This window comes from Podarcis bocagei, assembly GCF_964188305.1.
Source record: "Podarcis bocagei genome assembly, chromosome: 4".
Classification (NCBI taxonomy): domain Eukaryota; kingdom Metazoa; phylum Chordata; class Lepidosauria; order Squamata; family Lacertidae; genus Podarcis; species Podarcis bocagei.
In genome coordinates, this window is record NC_138128.1 from 35380983 (window position 1) to 35402068 (window position 21086).

Below are 21086 nucleotides of genomic sequence, written 5' to 3' on the forward strand. Positions count from 1 at the left end.
AAGAGGGTTCTGCAAAAAATGTTACTTTATATTGCTGCACACCTTCCCAAGCTCCTAGCTGTGTGAGATTCCAGAGACTTCAGGCGGTTACCCAGGGTTTGGTTTTCTCAGAATAATATGTGGTTTGTTTACACATATATACAACCTGGGCCTATGATGGAGGGGTTCACAGCATTAACAGCCCAAGAGGGTCTTGCTTCCCCCATGGCCACAGCCTTGGATTCCAGCAGAAATCAGGCATGGTTCTGTCTCCCAGCTGCCCAGCCTGCAGCCTTGCTTCTACCTTCTAGCTCACATACGCCTCAACTCTCAACTATGTCTTTTATCTTTCTAATTACCAGGGAGTTGAGAGAGCGGGGCCCACCCACTTTTGCCTGGCACAGAGCCAGTTCCTTTGTTACCTTAATGGGTCATACTCAGAGGGCCGTTACCTCAATAGGAAGCTAGCCTGGATGTTTCAGGAATTGAATCCAGGAATTAGAAGGGGGCTCAGGCATACAGCCTACCCCCTCAGCTCATAACAATATTATTCTCAATGGAATATTTTATAGTTTTAACTGGTTTTTATTTTCATTGTATTGTTTGTACACTGCTTAGAGGCTATTGTAATCAAGTGGAACAACAACAAAACCAAAAACAGTGCTTCTGTTAAGAGCTCTGATCAGTTTGCTATGCCTTCCTCCAACAGGCCATTCTCTCTCCTACCTGCAGTTTTCTGTTTTCATTTTCCAACAGACATTCACCATTCTGTAGTGACTGAGTATGATCAGTCTTTATCAGGCTGTGTGTGTGTGTGTGTGTGTGTTTGTGTGTGTTGGTGGCTCATTTTGTGTTGGCAGTTGGCACTCACTGCCTGAGTTCATTATTATTCAGTCATTCATTTACAGTATTTATTTCCATTTATGAATTGCTTCCTGTAGAAGACCTCAAAGCAAATTAACAATAAAATCATCAATGGAAGCAAATATAAAACAATTAGATTTATAAAAACAAAACAATTTGATATTTTTAAAAACTGTATCAAATCCAATACAGATTCAGCATGGAATAAAAATCCTCACTTAAAAGACTTGTTAAAAAAGGGAGGACTTCAGTAGGTTCTGAAAAGACATTTGGAGGAAGGGATGATTTTTTTTATGCTGCTATCTAGGATACAGGGTCTGAGTGTTCCTTATCAGTTCACGGCCCTTATGGACGACTGTGGAGCACTGATATCTAAACGAAGAGCTGAGTCTTTTCTAAAGGGGATCAATGGTGTAAAATGTACAGATGGATCCCTGCCATGTGGGCGCAGACGTCTGTGTTCCAAAAAGCCTATTGTCTAGGTGGGATTTGATAATGTCTGCTAAACTGATGGTTATTCTGTTGACATAGGAGTGGGTGACCTTAACAGGTTCATGCGCAAGTTCCAGATCCATTTATTACCCGAGTATACATCATTGTTTCCACCTGAGTGAAACATGTATTGCTTATTTTGCGTTTCTTAGTGGTATTGAGGTCAGCTGGATTATTCTGAGGCAAGTAGTAGAGGGAGGGAAACGAAGCACATTTGCAGATAGAATCGCAGAATGAGTTGGAATGGACCACTAGGATCATCTAGTCCAACCCCCTGCAATGAGGGAATCTTTTACTCAAAGTTGGACTCAAAGCTACTGGGCAGTCGAATTGTCCACTTAATATTCACGGGAGGTAGAAACGCGCGTGCTTTCCCCCTATTCGAACAGCGCTAATCGAGAGCCCATAGAAAGCGGATAAGTCTCCCTCCCTCTCTCCGTTTCTAGACATACACGGTCACTCTATACTTTTTGGCTACCTCTACGAACGTTCCCTTCCCCTCCACCCATTGGCCGAGATAGAGGCGACTAGGCGGAAGGGCTCGTGCTCTCGCGTTGTTTCCCCGCTTCTCGCGGGAACCGCTGCAGCCGGAAGCTCCACGTCGGTGAATTGGGCTGTGAGGGAGACGGGGAGCGTCGGTGGCCGCAGCCCGGACTGCGTGAGCCAGAGCCATGGTGAGCTGGGCGAGGAGGGGCCGGCGGCAGCGGGGCCCGAAGGCAGGAGGCCGGCTGCTTCTGCCAGGGAAGTGGGCTTGGTGGGTGGGGAGGAGCAGGCGCTGCTGGAACCGGGGAGAGAGAGGCCTGCCCGGCGGGGCCAAGGATTCCCCGTCTTTTTAAGCCGCACAGCAGGCAGAAATCCAGCAGGTGAAGTGTTTCCCGGCCTGGAGGCGCCTTGACAGGAGAAGGCTCACCTGCTGGTTTCTGCCTGCTTTGATTATGGGGCGGGGGGCGGGGAAGGTGGTACCTGTGCTATTGCTGCCTCTCCCGAAGCTCTGAGCGGATTTACCTCCATCAAACTGCCTGCATCTTTCGTGTTGTGCAGCGCAAAGCTCACAGCCAGCTCCCCTTTGGAGCCCATGGTGGTGTTTGTTCCAGTGCTTCTTATATTCACAAGTAGCGTCTGGACTGGAGGTGATGGAAGAGATATTGGGGGTAGGGTCTGCATGATGGTTGATGGTTCAATGAAAGCATTTGCTCAGTTGAAAATGGCAAATTCTCCTGGCCACCACTTATCAGCTGTCAGCCTGTTCTCATCTGAAGATGTGTGAAAGGCAGGCAACCAGTGCTTTTTTTCTTCTTCTAAAAAATGTTTAGGGGTACTCTCATTTTCCTACACATATTGAAATACTGCCCCTCAATGAGGCCAAACTTTGATTCACAAAATGTTTAGGGGTATGCGTCCCCCCAGAAAAAGCACTTCCTTCAACCATTGCTGTAATTCGCACTCTTATGTATCTTGTGTACATATCTTAAGCTGAGGGCTCTGCAGTATGGATAGTAGCCCGATGGCCAGGCATGTGGTTAGGGTATTGGCAGAGTTGCTTCCTGTATTTAGTGTCCCGCTTCATGCCTGCTGAAATGGAAGTGCATTGTCTACAACAGTCTCTCCCAATCTGTGGCCCTCCAGATGTTCTGCTGCAACTCCCATCATCCCATTAGCCTTGCTGGCTGGGGCTTATGGAAGTTAGACTTGAAAGCAAATGGAGGGTGAAAGTAAGCTTGCACATTTCTGGGTTTTATGAATTGTATAAATAGGTTAGCTTAGATGTATCCAAGAAGGTGTGAGATTTGATCGAAGCAGTATAATAAAAATACCAGTTATAGAGACAGATCTGTGGTCCATTTAGCCCAGTACTGCCAACTTTTACTAGCGGCAGCTTCTTAGGATTCTGTTGATTTATATCAGGCAGAGGGAAACTCGGCTCTCCAGATGTTTTGAGACTACAATTCCCACCATCTCTTACCACTGGTGATGTTGGCTAGGGATGATGGGAGTTGTAGTCCCAAAACATCTGGAGGGCCGAGTTTGCTTACTCCTGATTTATATGCTTTTAACTGGAAGAGCTTGGAGTCAAATGCATGCAGTGTGCTTTGTGAGTGACCTGTGAGTTTTCCTGGATGTTTGTATATGTACTAATGGGGCATCAGTTGTTGTTGTTTTTTAATCCTACCTAGTACTTCTATTACACTTGCCAAAAAAGGGCTGTGCACAAAGGGCATGAACATGCTCTTTTATCTGTGTCACTTTTTGTGAATATTGTAGCAGTATAATTTCATCCCAAACTGTTGTTTCATATCTGAAATCCTCTCACATTGTCAAAATTCTTAGCCTAGGACTAGGTATATGATGAACGTGTGCTATTTATCACAATAATGTTTTAATAAGCTGACAGCTGTTGCTGATTTTAGCATGGCCTGGGTAAACTAAATCTTTGGGCCATTCCAGAGAACAGTCTGTAAGGGAATGAATGAATGAATAGGTTTATTGCAGTCAGGCTAGTGTGAACCACTTATGTAAATATGACTGGCTGTTTAGGTCCTGTCCAATTTTCTTTCAGCATAAATATATTTAACCAGCTATTGTATGTGTTTGTAACAGTCTCATTCTATTCTTCTGCTATTTAGCCTCTTCGACTTGACATAAAGCGTAAGCTAACAGCTCGATCTGATCGAGTGAAGAGTGTGGACTTGCATCCCACAGAGCCATGGATGTTGGCTAGCCTTTACAATGGTAGTGTCTGTGTTTGGAACCATGAAACACAGGTAACGTGTGATATAAAATATGTTCAGTGAAAAGTTGTAAAATGATTATTGATATTAGGGCCCAATTAAATGTGATTGGGGAGATTTGTGATCAGGACTGCTTGTGTTTTATGAAATCACAGGGTCCTCTGAATTTGATTGGGATTGTGGTATCACATTAAGACCCTTCCCCCCACTCAAGGGCATTGAACTGTGTGGTGTATTTATTTTCCTAAGAATATTAAATTTATGAAGTGTTTGAAACATTTTGCAACTTATTTATGTAACTTTCGTAACTTATTTATGTTTCTAGAATATTGTCCATCGTGTTCCGACAGTTGAAAAAGAGCTATCTGAAATAGCTAAAGAGATTTCTAAATAGCAGTTTTTCATGAATAAAAGTTAACATAAAATGTAACCTTTGTTTTCAGACATTAGTGAAGACTTTTGAAGTATGTGACCTACCAGTGAGAGCATCTAAATTTGTGGCAAGAAAAAACTGGGTTGTTACAGGAGCCGTAAGTTATCTTCTTTCACTAAGAATGTTTTGTTGTCTATTTTGGAACCTTGAAGCTACTAATCATTTAGAGGTTTGCTTTTTGAAAAGAAGGATATTTAAGTGGTAAGAAATTCTGAATTGCAAATTTAATTGCAGAGGAACCTTATGGACTGAGGAGGGTTGATGATTTTTAAAAGAGATACAGTGTAGTATAAGGTGCTATATTAGCAAAAATAGAGGTATACAGTCCACTAAAACAGAGGTGGTGAACCTGCAGCCTTCCAAATGTTGTTGGGCTTCAGCTCCCATCAGGCCCAGCCAGGATGACCAGTGGTCATGCATGATGAGAACTTTAGTTCAGCAGCAACTGGAGGACCCAGTTGTTTTCCCATCTCTGCACTAAAAGATATGCAAAGTGATGCTAGACGTTACCTTTTATTTTTTTAAATGTATCTTTCTGTATGAGGGAAGCTTAGAAACAAGTTTAATAAAAACAATGCAAGATCAAAACCAATAAAGTTGTGAGTTGTGTTCCATTCACACAGTGGGACTTCCCTTTCTTCTCCTGTCCCTGCACATCGCCTAAATCTGCTCTAGAGAGTCCCCCAACTCTTTGGAGCAGGTTTTGAGAGTGCATGGGTGGGACACAGAAGAGAAGGGAAAGCTCCATTGCACAAATAGAAGTCTGTTGCACAAGCAGAATGGCAGCATTAGATACAATCCTTTATTTGGAAGTGGAAATTCCATTTTCATTTATAGAGAAGCTGATTTTTATTGGGTTTTTCCTCATAGGATGACATGCAAATTCGGGTTTTCAACTACAACACTTTGGAAAGGGTTCACATGTTTGAAGCACACTCAGATTATATCCGCTGCATTGCTGTGCATCCTACACAACCTTTCATTCTAACTAGCAGTGGTAAGAGTTTAATTTTATTACTAATTGTTATTTTAATGAGTTACTCTCTAGAATTTTGTAAGAAAGTAAGCTACGTACCTCCTTGAAGTAGCAACATATTTTAGCGACTCCAGAACTTGTAACAAGATTGCTGCAGAATCCTACCGGAAGCTATAGAAGAGGGTTGACAAAACTTTAGCCGTCCAGATGTTGCCAAGTTATAATTGCACAACTGTTGTCCATGCTGGTTGTGGCTGTTGTAGTTCTGCAGCATCTGGATGGCCACAGGTTAGTCACCCCTGATTAGAACTAGATCCATATTAGCTGGCTTATTGTCTCATAGTCTTCCTATTTATGTTGTTTTATATCTTAAGTGCCCCAGATTTTTGTTTGCATTATACGCTAGTCCCATTTTAACATAAACCCAGTTACTTCTTACAAAACATAAGCATCTGTATTCAGTTATCCAGTTCACTGTGGTAGGATGTAGTCAAACTTCAAAGAATTTAAATGTATGCTGCTGCTGATAATGATGATGATGCATATCTATGCAACATAAAACACTCATTATGGGGATGCAAAACTGGGGCCCTCTACATTTTGCTTGCCTTCAACTCCCATCAACCCCAGCTAGCATGACCAAAGGTCAGCCATGATGGGAATTGCACCTCAACAACATCTGGTGGGCCACAGATTTCCCATCCATGCTCTAGAAAGAATATGTCATAGAAGTATTTGATTAAGAATAAAACTTGACCAAACAGCAGCAACTCAGTATCTGAAAGATACTGCTTTCCTATGGCACATCTGAATATAACAGTAGTTTGGGGAGGGGGCTTAGCTGTGAACCTTTTTGGGGGGCCAGGTAGGATCAGAGAGAAACGCCCTCTGCCAGGTTACGTCTAGGGAAAAGAGGAAGGGAGCGCTGTCAGATCAATGGCACTTAGGCATGATGCTGTCCCACTGGTATATTTCATATTAAAGAGGAGAGTGGGACTGCTAAACAGGTCACTGCAAATTTGATATCACTAGAATGAGTAGACTCTTGAAAAGTGATTTTGTAAAGATAAGCTTTTCAGCCATATTGAACTCTTCAGGTAGATGTTCAGGGAAACAAAATAAAAAATAGTTTTAGGTTATCACTATTTTTCTTTCCCTTTGGTGCTTATGAAGTGCATAATGGAAGGTATTTTTTCTCTCCTAGATGACATGCTTATTAAGCTGTGGGACTGGGATAAAAAATGGTCCTGTTCTCAAGTGTTTGAAGGGCACACTCATTATGTGATGCAGATTGTCATAAATCCTAAGGATAATAATCAGTTTGCTAGTGCCTCTTTGGACAGAACAATCAAGGTAGAGTGATTTCTTACTTGAAAATCAGAATTTTAAATTTAAAGTGAAATGCTCTTCTTATATTGTAGGTGCTTAACAGCTGCTTGGAGGATATAGCATAAACTGTATTTTGAGTCATTTTAATACTCTGGGAAGATTTTTTTATTTTATTTATCTGCACCAGTATGCATCCAATACAAAGGTTGGTGCACATGATACACTTGAGTGTAGATTGTGCTCAGAATAGTGTGATCCCTGGGTTTAAATTTTGATCTGCTTATCATAGGGGTTATTGTCATCACACAGAATTTGAATGGGACAAAATATGCCCCAGGATTTAACACAGGCTTCTAATTATACTGCTCCCTTTGACTTCTGTTCTAAACACATGAAATTAGCCAATAGTGATATGTGAAAGGGCTTCCAGGGTTTCATTAGACCCAGTCACCAATCATTTCCATATTCTTGGAAGGTGTGGCAGCTTGGTTCTTCATCACCCAACTTCACTTTAGAAGGCCATGAGAAAGGCGTAAATTGCATTGATTACTACAGTGGAGGTGATAAGCCGTACCTAATTTCTGGAGCAGATGACCGCCTAGTAAAGATCTGGGACTATCAGGTATGTTGTGTCCTACTATTCCTATACCATTTATTTGCATTATATTGAAAAAGCAAAAATGTTATGGTTTTGTGTTTTTTAAATCAGGTATATGAATATTTTTGTCATTGGCTGTTTTCAGTTCAAGATTATTATATTTTGCTGGAAGCCACCCAGAGTGTCTGGGGCAACCCAGTTAGATGGGTGGCATATAAATAATAAAGTTGTTGTCATCATCAGAAAGGTCTAGTTAGGTACTTTATAACTGTCATTCAGTTTTATAGTTTATAACATTTATCATATGCTAAAGAGTGCTATCAAGTCTTTGCATCCACAGCTTCATTTAAATTAAATATCTTTGATACGGTCAATGACCACAGCTTCATTTCTTTTTCCCCTTTGCAGAATAAAACATGTGTGCAAACTCTTGAGGGTCACGCACAAAATGTGTCCTGCGTTAGTTTCCACCCTGAGCTTCCCATCATCATCACTGGCTCTGAAGATGGTAAATTCAACCATTTCTCAGTTCTCTTTAGAGTGCCAGTTTATTTTCCTATGGGGGTTTCTGTAGCAGTGAGAACTTAACATCTTACCAAAGCTTGACATGAGCCATAAGCATTTTTTTTCTTTCAGATGCTTACAAATTAACTCAAGACAATTAGAAATAGTCCTGTTATATTTGTATAGATGGGTTGCAGAGCCGAAGTGTAGGTTTGTTAGTGGGTTTCTTTGTGAACTGTTTTCATTTACAGCTCCTTTATTGGAGGAGCATTGTAAACAAAAGTGAAATATACCTAGAGGCTGAGATTTTTAATAATCACGAAGGCTTAAAAGGGGTATGATTACAAATATATACGAAATGCAAGAAGGGTAGAATTGTTCCATGAGAGATATTTCCATTGCACAGATTTAAATTCTTCTCAGTTAGAAATGCCTGAGAAGTGATAAACAAATGCTTAATACTCTGATTGGAAAATACTTACCTTTTATATAAAGACTGGAGAAGGCAGACCTGGCCACAGTCATTCATGCTATGGCAACATCCCTGTGGGACTTCTCTAATGTATTTCTTGTTAGACTGCCTTGAAAAATGTACAGAAGCTACAGATGGTTCAAAATGCAGCAGTTACTTCTAATTGGGACTGCAGTAACTATGATGATAATTAGGTTCAGGCATTTGTAAGTCATTTACAGTGGTGCCCCGCAAGACGAATGCCTCGCAAGACGGAAAACCCGCTAGACGAAAGGGTTTTCCGTTTTTGAGCTGCTTCGCAAGACGATTTTCCCTATGGGCTTGCTTTGCAAGGCGAAAACGTCTTGCAAGTGTTCCGATTTTTTTCCGCTCCCCCCCCCTTTTTCTAAGCCGCTAAGCCGCTAATAGCCTTTTAGCCGCTAAGCCTTTAATAGCTGCTAATAGCGCTAATCCGCTAAGCCGCTAATAGGGTTGCTTCGCAAGACGAAAAAACCGCTAGACGAAGAGACTCGTGGAACGGATTAATTTCGTCTTGCGAGGCACCACTGTAAATGAAAAAGGGAGTGCTGCTAGAACCACACACCCCCTCATCATTTTTGATGCCCTCCACAAATTGGAGGACAGTTATCTGAAGCAGGGAACCTCCTGCACACGTGATGGTTATCTACACAGTTGTAAAACGTGCAGGGAGCCTCCACAGGTACAAGGGAGCCTTCCCACTCCAGAATATGCCCCCTCCCAACTCACGGAAGGCAACAGAAAACTGAGGGGCAGTGGATCTATTGTTCTCGTCCTCACAGCTCCTGTGCCCCCCCCCCCCATGTATTGTACACAGGTTACAAACACCTGGAGAGGGCAGTTGTGCAAGTTTTATTGAGTATCTGTTTGTTTCTGGGTCCAGTTCAAAGTGCTGGTTCTATCCTGCTGTGTTCTCCTGCAGGGGAGCACAGGATAGAGAGCTTTTTCAGGTACGGCACCACGCATGTGGAATCACCTGGCCCAATAGCTGCTTGCCTTTCTGTGGACTGTGGAAACATAAATCTTCAGAAAAGTTTTTGATGATGCTTTTGTTCTTTTATTTCATTATGATTCTGCTCCTTTATGTATTTAGGTGATTTGTGCAGTTTACATATTTGTTGCGTTTTATTTTATAGTTTTATTCTTTGTCCTTTATGTAACCCAGTTTTGCACGGGGTATGAAACAGTGTATTAATAATCATGATTGGGGGTTGGGTTCCCCCCTCTGAAGTATCTAAGTAATGCTGAATGCAATAACTCTGCCACTGCATAGGAACTGTTCGGATTTGGCATTCAAGCACTTACCGTTTGGAAAGTACTCTGAACTATGGCATGGAAAGGGTGTGGTGTGTGGCGAGCCTGAGAGGATCAAATAATGTGGCTCTGGGATATGATGAAGGTAGCATCATTGTTAAGGTATGTGCCTTAGAAAATATTTAACTGTGCTAGATGTCCACTAGTGGAATAATTACTTGGCATGTTTTTATTAAATAATTGGGGTCAGTACAGAGGACACCACTCTTATTTGAAATACTGCATTGGAGACTTAACTGTTGGTTGTCACTGTCAAAAGGTTTTTAAGCAAATTGGTTTATTAGTTACATTGAGTATTTTATACATCTACTCTCCTCATGCTTCCTTCCTTGCTAGCTTGGCCGTGAAGAGCCAGCCATGTCAATGGATGCTAATGGCAAGATAATTTGGGCTAAGCATTCAGAAATTCAGCAAGCTAATCTGAAAGCAATGGGGGATGCTGAAATCAAAGACGGAGAGAGACTGCCACTTGCTGTGAAAGATATGGGCAGCTGTGAAATATATCCTCAGACTATTCAGCACAATCCCAATGGGCGGTAAGGGATTTCTTTTTCCGAAGATAAAAACTTAAATCCGTTCATTAATTTTAAATTCTGTTTAGGACCAGAGACATTGTATGTGTGTATCTTTCTGATCATGCTTTTCTGAGTTTTACAAGTCTTACACAAACCTTCCTTGCATACTGTAATTTACATTTCTTTTGTTTTTACTACATTACAGGTTTGTAGTAGTGTGTGGGGATGGTGAATACATTATTTACACAGCTATGGCACTGAGAAACAAAAGCTTTGGTTCTGCTCAGGAGTTTGCATGGGCACATGATTCTTCAGAGTAAGTCCTTTGTGCTTTGTTTAATCTTAACTTTTTGTTAATATTATGACGCTTTGTTTTGGACTATGAACAGCAATTGTCTTTGCATAGCTCTTTGGTCTGCTGTTATTGTTTTTTTAAAAAATTCAGTATGAACTATAAAAAGTGAAACCAACAGTTTTTGTAGTGGCTGCATCCCAATTCAGTTTATGGCCTAGTTGGAGGCAAGGACACATGGCCTGTGGACTGCATCCAGTCAATTTAAGCCTTATTCCAGCCGTCCTTTCACAGCTGTTTTGGCAAAAGGGGAATAACCTGTCTATACAAGTCTGTATACATTGGCAGGATCTATATGGCCAGTGTGCCTAGTATTGTCTGCTCCTGGCCTTGTTTGTTAATCTTGCTGAATAAGACCTTGGTTCTACTGAAATCTTTTGTTTGTGTGCAGGTATGCAATCAGGGAAAGCAACAGCAGTGTCAAGATATTTAAAAACTTCAAAGAGAAGAAGTCTTTTAAACCTGACTTTGGAGCAGAAGGCACGTTATGCTTTTTATCTTCTGTACCCATCTTAGCTAGTTTTAAACACTGTCCAGAAAGCTTCTAATTTCTTCTGCTTGTGTCCCCTGAAGGTATCTATGGCGGTTTCTTGCTGGGTGTCCGATCTGTCAATGGCCTGGCATTTTACGACTGGGAAAATACAGAATTGATACGCAGAATTGAAATCCAGCCCAAACATGTGAGTTTTGTTCCAATCGCAACTTGCTGATTAATTAAAGCTCACCTTGCAATGTCAGCTGCTGTTATTATGAAACTTTCGGAATCTTAAAATAAACTAGTGTGCTCTATCTCTTTTGGTGCCACAGTAGGCTTAATTTGTCTTCTAATCAGAGCCCAAACCTTAAAGGTTATTGCATTGTTTTGATGTAGATTTTCTGGTCTGACTCTGGTGAGCTCGTCTGCATAGCCACTGAAGAATCTTTCTTCATTCTGAAGTACCTTTCTGAAAAAGTTGCAACAGCCCAAGAGACACATGAGGGAGTCACTGAAGATGGCATTGAAGATGCCTTTGAGGTAACTACACTTAATGATTAATAGGCTTTTTGGATCTGATTCTGTCTTTTAAACCATTTATACTAATGTCAACTAACAGACTAGCCATGTGATATAAGGAGAATGTGGAAATTGACAAGATGGATTGACTTGGAAGATTAGCTTTGGGACACACCCGGTCATTTTAAGTCATTTAGATCCTGTTTTCTTTAAGGAAATCAAAGTGGTATATAATAAAAATAAAAACAATGTAAAATGATATACAATAAAGAATATAATACAATATAACATGATAGCAGCCTAAATACTTATGAGGGCTGTAAAGCCTAATCGAAAAAGAAACAATTTAATTGTCCTCCTAAACATTAGCAGCAAGGGAACCATATTAAGATGTTAATAAGGCTTCATGTAAATATGAATCGTACAGCTGTCTTGATCTATATAGAGCAGGGCTGGGGATCCTGTAGTCCTCCAGATGTTGTTGGACTCCATTCTGACCATTGGCCATGCTGGCTAAACTTAATGGGAGTTTGGAGTCCAAAAATAGCTGGAAGGTCACATTCCTGGTTCAGAATATTTTGTTGACAACAAAGTTACTGAATGAACTTTGTTCTGTTGGATTTTAAAAGATCATTAGGCTACTATGTACACATATGTCACATGGAACTTCTTGTACCATATCCCACTACTAAGGGAACTGTGGTGAATAGGGAATTTGAACTTTTGTTTATCTTATCTGTGTTGTAGTAGAAGAGGTTTTTTGGTGGATCAATATTTTAAGCTGAGGTTCCATTAATATGGGACTCTTCATCACTAAGCCTGTGGAGTTGACCCATTTATATAACTAAACTCTTAATGGACCCAGTTCCTATGGAGAGTTTAGTAAACAAGATTGTCCTAAGCCTAAACACCTTTGTTCCTCCAGGTCCTTGGTGAAATTCAAGAGATTGTGAAAACGGGGTTGTGGGTAGGCGACTGTTTTATTTATACCAGTTCTGTGAACAGACTGAACTACTATGTTGGAGGAGAAATCGTCACCATTGCACATTTGGACCGGTGAGTGTCCACCTATTAATCAGATATAGTTCTAATTGATATGTTGATATTTGCATATATATACTTGATATGTTTATTTGCATATATTTTAAAATTTTCTATATGGAGGTTTTATGATGGCCTATATTTGTAATGCCCAATAAAGGTTTGGGAAAGTAAGATATGAAATTATTGCTATTAAGTTCAATGCACATTGATAGTTCAATGCACATTGAGCAGAGTTCTGTGGCAAGAAGTAATTACTGTGCCAGTAATGGGCAGGCATGTGGTCCTTAAGCAAGAAGCTATTTAGAGTGTAAATCTGACTGTGGGGTGCTCCAGCAGCGTAGCTTTTGTGTTGCCCCCCATGCAACCTGCTTCTTGAAGATTCTTATGTCTTTCAGATATGGCACTAAGCCAGGTGTGGGCTAAACTTTAAGATCACATACTAAGCTAGGTGTGGCCCTCTAGGCATTGCTGAACTACAATTCCTAGCAGCCCTGGCAAGCACAGACAATGACCAGGGATGATAGGAGTTGTAGTTCTGCATCATCTGGAGGGCCAAAGGTTCTCCATACTTGTGCTAAGCCATAAATTCTTCCTATCCGTCACTGCTGTTATCTCCAGTGTGTTACTACTTAAGGAAATGGAAGAGTTTCAGAAATAAAATTCCTTTGCGGTGGGGTGGGTCTCCTCAGTGATCTGGAGTTTCTGTACCTCAGCATACTCACAGTTTGATAGAGACTCACTACCCTTAGCATATCAGTTTAATTCAAGTGAATTACATAATTTCCTGATAATTCAGCATGCAATCTTAAGGACTGTGATGCTGATGGCTAGGGGAGTGCAGGTTAGGATGGTGTGTTAATGGCTCTCTTCTGGCCAACTGGAGTGCTGGTGGTTGTAAGACCATTGCTATTGCCCATGCTAGTAGAAAGCTGCTGCCAGCTGTTGTTCCACCAGCAGTGGAAAGCAAAGCATCCCAATTGGGTCCTTGTGCCTCTCTGCTACACCAACCAGGATCTGATGCACTAAATGTACTGAAGAACCAGCCCACCACCATCTTCCCCAGCCAGTGTAGCTAGTGGAGCTTGGGATGTAGTGGTTCAACTGACACTTTGCTGTTTGTTGCTCCACATTAGGATTGCTCTGCCAGATGATTTCTCAGACTGAAGTTATTCTAATGAATCCAATTTCTCTCTCCCACCCCCTTTCCTTAAAGGACAATGTATTTACTTGGATATATCCCCAAAGACAACAGACTTTACCTTGGTGACAAAGAACTGAACATAGTGAGTTACTCCTTGCTAGTCTCAGTGCTAGAGTATCAAACTGCCGTGATGAGGAGAGACTTCAGTATGGCTGACAAAGTTCTTCCCACAATTCCAAAGGAGCAGAGGACCAGAGTTGCACACTTCCTTGAGAAGCAGGTGAAAACATTTGGCACATTCTATCAAATTAATCTTTGGTCAACAAATATAGATTAAAATACTGGAATTGGAAATGGCTGCAAATTTAATTTGGCAGGGGTGGACATATCTATTAGGCACTTAAATGCTCTTAAATGCAAGGTGAATAATCATGGTGTGTTGTTTTTTGGCTTGTATAAAAAGGGAGATGTATTTGTGTATCAATTTTTGCTGTGGTTTGCTAAGAAGATTCCTTCACTAATGTCTGTTTTTATTATTATAATATTCAGGGCTTCAAACAGCAAGCACTCGCAGTATCCACAGACCCAGAACACCGCTTTGAGCTTGCTCTTCAGCTTGGTGAACTTAAGATTGCATATCAGCTTGCAGTGGAAGCAGAGGTATGCTGACACCATTTTAGAAACACAGGAGGAATTACCAATGTCCATGTTAAGATGCAGAAGAATAGTCTCTTATGAAAGAAATGTTTTGGCTCTAAAGGTCCACCTGTAGCAGCAAAACGGAATACCTATACCTGCCCAACCTGCAATAAAACATGTCTCTCCTGTATCAGTCTCTGCAGCCACAGCAGGTGCTGTAACTCTCCAGTGGTTTGACTTTACCCTCAAAGGTGCATTCTTCCATTGTCTCTCGAGACAAATGGATGCCAGCAATAAAGGTGCAAAGTCAACCTGGTTGTTTAGTGTCAAGGCTGAACTGAATTTAATGGAATCTGTGCAAAATATTGATTTCCCACTGAAGTTCTAGAATTCCTGATTTTTATATTATTGTAAAGCATCAAACAAGATTATTTGACATGATCTCTGTAATGCTGAAGTGAGAGCAAGATAGCTTTCCCCAGATTTTGACAGCAGCAAGCAGCTTAATTCAAGTGTTTTTTAAAATATATTTTCTGTCTTGCTGCTTATCTGGAGTATCTGACTAGATTGCTTGAATGATGTTTCAGTGGTATAAGATAGTCCACGCGTCTAGGATAGTCTCAAGATCTACCCAGGTTCATAGTTTTTGGTTTACAGAGCATAGTTTGAAAATACCGAGGGTGATCTGGGCAGTGAGAAGTTTTCTGTGGGCTAACCAAGAGTTAATTTTTAGAAGAGGCATACCCGTAGTTCTTGGGTGTCCAAATAGTGCAATAAGTATCTTCTCTTAAGGCATGACCATGTGCTTTGAATGAAACATTCAGTGCAAGTGGGGAACTATAGATGAGAAAGCTGAGATAAAAAACCTAATGGGGCTAAATTTAGTCTGAACAGGCTTCAGAACAATGTCAAACATGGCTGATGTGGAATTGCTCTCTGTTTACGCAGTCTGAGCAGAAGTGGAAGCAGCTGGCTGAGCTTGCTGTCAGTAAATGCCAGTTTGGCCTTGCCCAAGAGTGCCTGCACCATGCGCAAGACTATGGTGGCTTACTGCTGTTGGCCACAGCTTCAGGAAATACCAGCATGGTGAACAAGCTGGCCGAAGGGGCAGAAAAAGATGGGAAGAACAATGTCGCATTTATGAGCTACTTCCTGCAAGGAAAGTAAGTAACAAATAATCTCTCATCTATACTAGGGGTGGCTAATCCCCAAACTTTTATGTGGGCCCTGAATGCACACACACCCTTGGCAAATTTTTGATGGTGATATCATCATCATCATTTTATTTTGCTGATGTGGTTTCCTACTGTTGCACTTGACTTGTTTCTGCAGAGAACTGCCCCCAAATTGCTTTGGCATTAGTTCTTCTTTCCCAGATTTACAGTGCTTTCTGAATCACTCAGCAGTAGTAATCTTTTTCTGCTGCTGCTGGCTCAGACAGCTGAGTTGTGTTGACTGACAAAAGATCTGACCTCTGGTCATTCTGCAGAGCAACTGTCTGAGTTAGCAGCTGATTAGAAGAAACCAGGAACAAATGTCAGTAGTGAGTGGGCAGTTTAAAAATTATTATTATTACTTATAAAAGTTATTAATAAGTACCTGAAACAGAGGAAGGGGGATGGAAACCAATAGGGAAAGAAGGTCAATGAAATCTTTTAGTTTTGAGAGAGCCAGCATTTGAAAGACCATAAAATGGATTATGACTTAAATGGACATGGGAAAGGGTGTGGGTGCAAGGGAATGGATTCACTTATGAGGGGAGACGGAGATGGAAAGTAAAAAAGTGCATGTGTGCAGGATCCAACATTGAAAGCTGTTTAAAAAGAAAATCCAGAGTTTATCCATTGTCTATGCAATAGAACCTCTCTATGCAAAAGTCCTGTATACTCTCAATCTATTAGTTTTGTTGTCTTAGATTTGAGGGAAATCTAAGAATGGTCTACAGGATGTAACAGTGGTATTAATTATGTTTCCTTTGTTGTTTATAACACAACTATATACCACGAAGAGGCCCGGGGAGTATGTCTGGCACAATAGCATCAAAAGCTGCTTGCCAGTGCCAGTATAAGACCTACATACATCATTTTATTTGTATGCCACTTTTCCATAGTTAAAACCATGCTCAAGGCAGCTTACAACATGAAAAAATACATAATTACAAATGTAACAAAAGTAATCATAATAAATAAAACATCAAAAGGCACATAAGCAAATCAAACTGCTTCCCAACATAAATTGTAATCTAAAACAAAGATAAAATTAATATAAATAACAGCAACACCCCCAAGCCCCTAAACAGTATCCCAGTCCAAGAATCTATTCAAAAGCCTCAGCTTGTGTACTTGGAGTCAGTCAGGGTCTTGCCCTCCTAGTCCAGGGGGAAAAAGGCCTGCAAGGCAGGGAGCAGGTCTTCCAGGACTCACAACCAAGATGGTATAAGAGAACAACCTGTTTCCTCTAAGAAACCTTAGCAGCTTTATGCCTGATCCTATGTAGTTGCTTCATAGGATCAGGGCATCAGACATTCATTAGCCTTTAAAACCACATTGCCAGTAACGTTGAACACAATGGTTTGCTATTAGCATAATCCTCAGATTATTACTATTGTCTCATTTGTGTTATACTCCAGTAATGGGTACATTTTAAAAACTAGATTTTACTTTTATTTTTGCTTTATTTGCTTTATTTAACCAAACCCAAACAAATGAAAATGTGACTTTCTTTAAATGTACCATTGTAGGCTTGATAGTTGTCTTGAGCTGTTGATTAAAACCGGGCGCTTACCAGAAGCTGCTTTCCTAGCACGAACATATTTGCCGAGCCAAGTTTCAAGGTAACTTTGAAATGTTAGTGTGTGTTTTGTAAAAAATATTTTGCTTATAACGGAGGTACTTGCAATGACCATCTGTTCCATCGATAGGGTTGTAAAGCTGTGGAGAGAAAATCTCTCTAAAGTCAACCAGAAAGCTGCAGAATCGCTGGCCGATCCCACAGAATATGAAAACTTGTTCCCTGGATTAAAGGAAGCTTTTGTTGCTGAAGAATACATCAAGGCAACACAAACTGATTTGCGGCCAGCCAATAAATATCCCCTAGTCACTGTAAGTAGATACAAGTTATGAGCAATTTCATATAGAATCTGGCACGACCTTGAGAATCATTTAGTGTCAGCAAAAGTCTCTACTCACATGATATATTCTCTGTCTTTGGTAGCCAAATGAAGAGAGAAACATACTGGAAGAAGCTAAAGGTTTCACACCAAAAATAGGGGAAGCATTGCAGGTCAGTGGTAATGAAATTCTGGAGTAAGAGTTATCTCCACTAAATGTTCAAAATCCTTACTTCCACAGTGTAGACTGTGGCTTTTTATGGACTGTGTTAAAAAAACAAAACTGAGCCATTTAGATTGTCCGTCCTCTTTATATTTTACATTTACTTTGGTGATAAGCAATTGCTCTGTAAGTGTGTTCTTTTCATACCATGTTACCTTAATATAGAAACCGCTTTGGCTCTTAGATGCATGCAGATAATTCTGTTGCTGTCAGTTTTCCTGATTTCTGTGTCTGAATAAATCTGTTGTCTTCCTGAACATTGCTGCATTTCTTCCCATCACAGTTGCTTTCAGCACTTTGAAATAGCCCTGAGCAACAGCTCCAAAATTCTTAGTTTTCTTTTTATTATTTATTGCTTTATGAGCCCATCCACATATACTTCACAACATTTAAGAAGATTGTCCTTCTAGACTAAATTTTGAGAGCAAGGAGAAGGAAGGGTAGTAAGAAAGGAATGACGAGCAAATGTTGCACGTTCCAGGAATGAGAGACCTGTTCACGTCAAAAGAAACTATAGTTTCTTGTAATGAGAATGCTCAGGCTTGAATGCTCTGCTCCAACAACCTGATAGAAGTTTAAAACTTTTGATCAGTTTGGACATTTTGCAGTTTTCCATTACATCTAACTATGTGCAGCTGTGGTTAGTTCCAACCAATGTTAATTCAAATAAACCAGGATCTGAAACTAGCTTTGAGATCCTGGTATGTTAACTGTGGTTAGGGCAAAGCTGTACCTGTTTAAATATAACCAGACATTTTAAGCTTCCTTCCCTATTGAGTGTGTGTTAGAAAGATGGGTAGCTCACTAGAGTTTATTTTTGTCACAACCAGGTCATTATTTGGTATGTCATCTGAACAGGGCAAGTGTCAATTAGATCAGGAGTTCTAAGGGCAATAGGTAAGATTGTAGGAAGAATGTCTTAATGGAATAAAATGATACATAGTATTTCCATATGCTGCCTTCTCTTGAATTTGCTTTTGTGTAGGGCTAGTATTACACGCTTTCTTGGTGAATCCGTTTCTTTGGGTTACGCAAGCTAAGAATGGGATCCAGTTTTTCCTTATATGAGCCTTATCAAATATTTAAATATTTCCTTTTTCGTCATAAGGATTCAGAAGAGGAAGAACTAGTTCCTAAGCCTGTGATAGTGCCTCCGGTTGCAGGGAAGGACCCAATTGAAACAATAAAAGATGAAAAGGTAAAAGCTCAAGTGCACCATGAAAAATCCTAAAGCTGGGAAGGTTCTAATCCCAGTAGCAATCCTTATTTCTCTTGTTCCAAACTGTCATTGGAAGTTTCAAAATTAGACTTTTTCTACAGGCTATACAGAATAAGAGTAAGTCAGCAGAGCTTTAGATTCAAGACTGGCGATAGCAAATCTCCCTCCGTGTAATAAACTGGCACATGAGGTTAAGCTTGGTTTAGTTACTTTTGCAATGTACGAACATTAAATGCAGATCATTTGCGGAGTGAGACAATCTAGAATTCTACCATTACATTTCCATTCTCCATAAAACAATTCAGTGACAAGCTAACTCCATTCTGCAATTTCCCCCACTTCGCTCACTTTCCTATGTTACATTTTTCTTGTGAAGCATAGCCTTTGAGATCAGATTTGTACTTGAGAGCTCTTGAGAGAATAACACTTTCTCCAGAGTGTGGCTAAATTTTAATCTGACCTCTTTAGGAAAGTTTGCCATTGGATTGATTTCCTCTTAATTTAATATAGAAACTTGTGCTTAGTAGTTTACATTTCTGATCAGTACATCACAGTACATTCTTACTGCGTGCTCTTGGCTGCAATCAGATTTTGTTTAGGATGGGTGTTCTTAACTTGGGCACATGAAGCTTGTTTGCAGAGTGTGTGCTAAAAAGAATGCTTCCATCAACTTTCTCCCACATATCCCTAATGTGTTTATACACCATGATCAAATTGGACTGCAAAACTGAACGTTCCCTAACTCTTTCCAGCAAGATAGGTATTTGTGATATCCAAGATTAGTCATATTCCCAGTAGATCCATTGAAGTCAGTGAACTTAAGTCATGCCCAGAGTATGACTGGTGTTGGATATTGCCCCTTATCTTGTCAGCTAAAGCCATAGGTTTCAGGCTTGAACCTAGCTGCATAAAAACTTGAATTCTTCCATTCAGCTTGTTAGGTTTTGGTTCTTTGGGACAGAATCCAGTGTTGCACAAGTAGGTTTCCAGTTGTGCCACAGGACTTGCATTCCTCTCCTCCTCCCCCATTTCTGCTTCAGAGTCCCGAAGCAGATTGAAAGTGTGTAGGAGACAGTGAAGTCCCATTGTGCAAGCAGAAGTCCATTCTCATATGTGTGACAGCAGTGGATACAACCTTAAAGTAGTTCTTATCAGCATGCAAACCTACTTCTCAAGGAAGTCCTTATTCAGATGCAGCTCATTGTCAACGTGTCACAGAGATCGTGACTATCCTAACAGAACACAGGATATCTTTGATAAAACCAATCTTGTCAATAACCTCATTTTAATCTTGCTGCTGATTTGCTGTACTGTACCAAACCCTGCCCCATCCTCATCTCTACTGCCTAGGTAAACTTACTTCTGCTTGTGGAATGTGGAATATTTTAGATATTAATGTAAATACTGTCCTATTATACAGCCTCTAAAACTGCCTTAATCACCATTGCTCAGAGTGTTAGAGGCCCTGTTTGGAAAAGTTTTCTAGGTTTCACAATTCTTTATGAAATCAGAAACAAGTTACTCATCCTCTTCCTTCAACACACAGATTGTACATTGGTTTAAATCAGAGTTGCTTATTATACCCAAATTTTGGGGCTGTGTTTTATAATAAGCAAATATATCTAGCAGGCCCATAGTTGTTTAGGATGGTGGTAGCAGGATAGTCCAATATCACTAAAAAGCAGTAGTTGGAGCATTTCAACTTGCAGAAATAAAATAAGTAGTTCCCAGTAAGTAGTTCTTTAGCAATGATAGATGCATGGTATTTAGTAAGCCATTTTCTTCTATGTACTTCCCGCCACAGGCATTATTGGAGCTGGATGAAGACTTGGATAACTTAGACCTGGAGGATATTGATACTACCGATATTAATTTGGATGAAGAGATGTCTGACTGAATTTTTTTTTAATGACCAAATTTCTTACAAATTTCTTTCCCTAAACTTCATTTACTGCAGTCTTCATTGTGGAAAGAAGCTTGGTTTTTATATGCAAGCTGGATCAAGTAAGTAGGGTTAGACCTGTGAACCGCATTGCAGTATCTATTTCTGTTGTGTAGAACTCCTTAGATACTATGCCAAGCTCTTGTCACATGAAGACCATGCCTTGTAATAAATGTCTTTTAAAATGTAGTTTCCCTTTT

The 21086-nt window shown here is 40.4% G+C and overlaps 1 protein-coding gene and 1 long non-coding RNA gene across 2 annotated transcripts in view; one reads left to right on the forward strand and one right to left on the reverse strand.

Annotated features, from left to right (window-relative positions):
- Positions 1–21086, reverse strand: part of LOC308586343 — a 165719-nt gene that overhangs the window by 7466 nt on the left and 137167 nt on the right. The window lies entirely within an intron of this gene.
- COPB2 (COPI coat complex subunit beta 2) lies at positions 1881–21075 on the forward strand. Its single transcript, XM_081192805.1, has 22 exons — positions 1881–2009; positions 3960–4097; positions 4508–4594; positions 5368–5494; positions 6678–6826; positions 7278–7424; positions 7809–7908; positions 9668–9810; positions 10045–10244; positions 10429–10539; positions 10967–11055; positions 11149–11255; positions 11447–11590; positions 12495–12625; positions 13827–14034; positions 14304–14414; positions 15342–15556; positions 17134–17226; positions 17314–17494; positions 17607–17675; positions 18834–18923; positions 20749–21075. The coding sequence occupies exons 1-22, from the start codon at positions 2007–2009 to the stop codon at positions 20839–20841; spliced, it is 2736 nt and encodes a 911-aa protein (XP_081048931.1). The 5' UTR covers positions 1881–2006; the 3' UTR covers positions 20842–21075.

What these genes read in the sequence shown, in the direction of transcription:
- COPB2 (XM_081192805.1), top strand. An exon ending in CTTTGGACAGAACAATCAAG is followed by an intron (nt 6,827 to 7,277) that starts GTAGAGTGATTT and finishes TATTCTTGGAAG; the next exon opens with GTGTGGCAGCTTGGTTCTTC. An exon ending in AAACAATAAAAGATGAAAAG is followed by an intron (nt 18,924 to 20,748) that starts GTAAAAGCTCAA and finishes TTCCCGCCACAG; the next exon opens with GCATTATTGGAGCTGGATGA.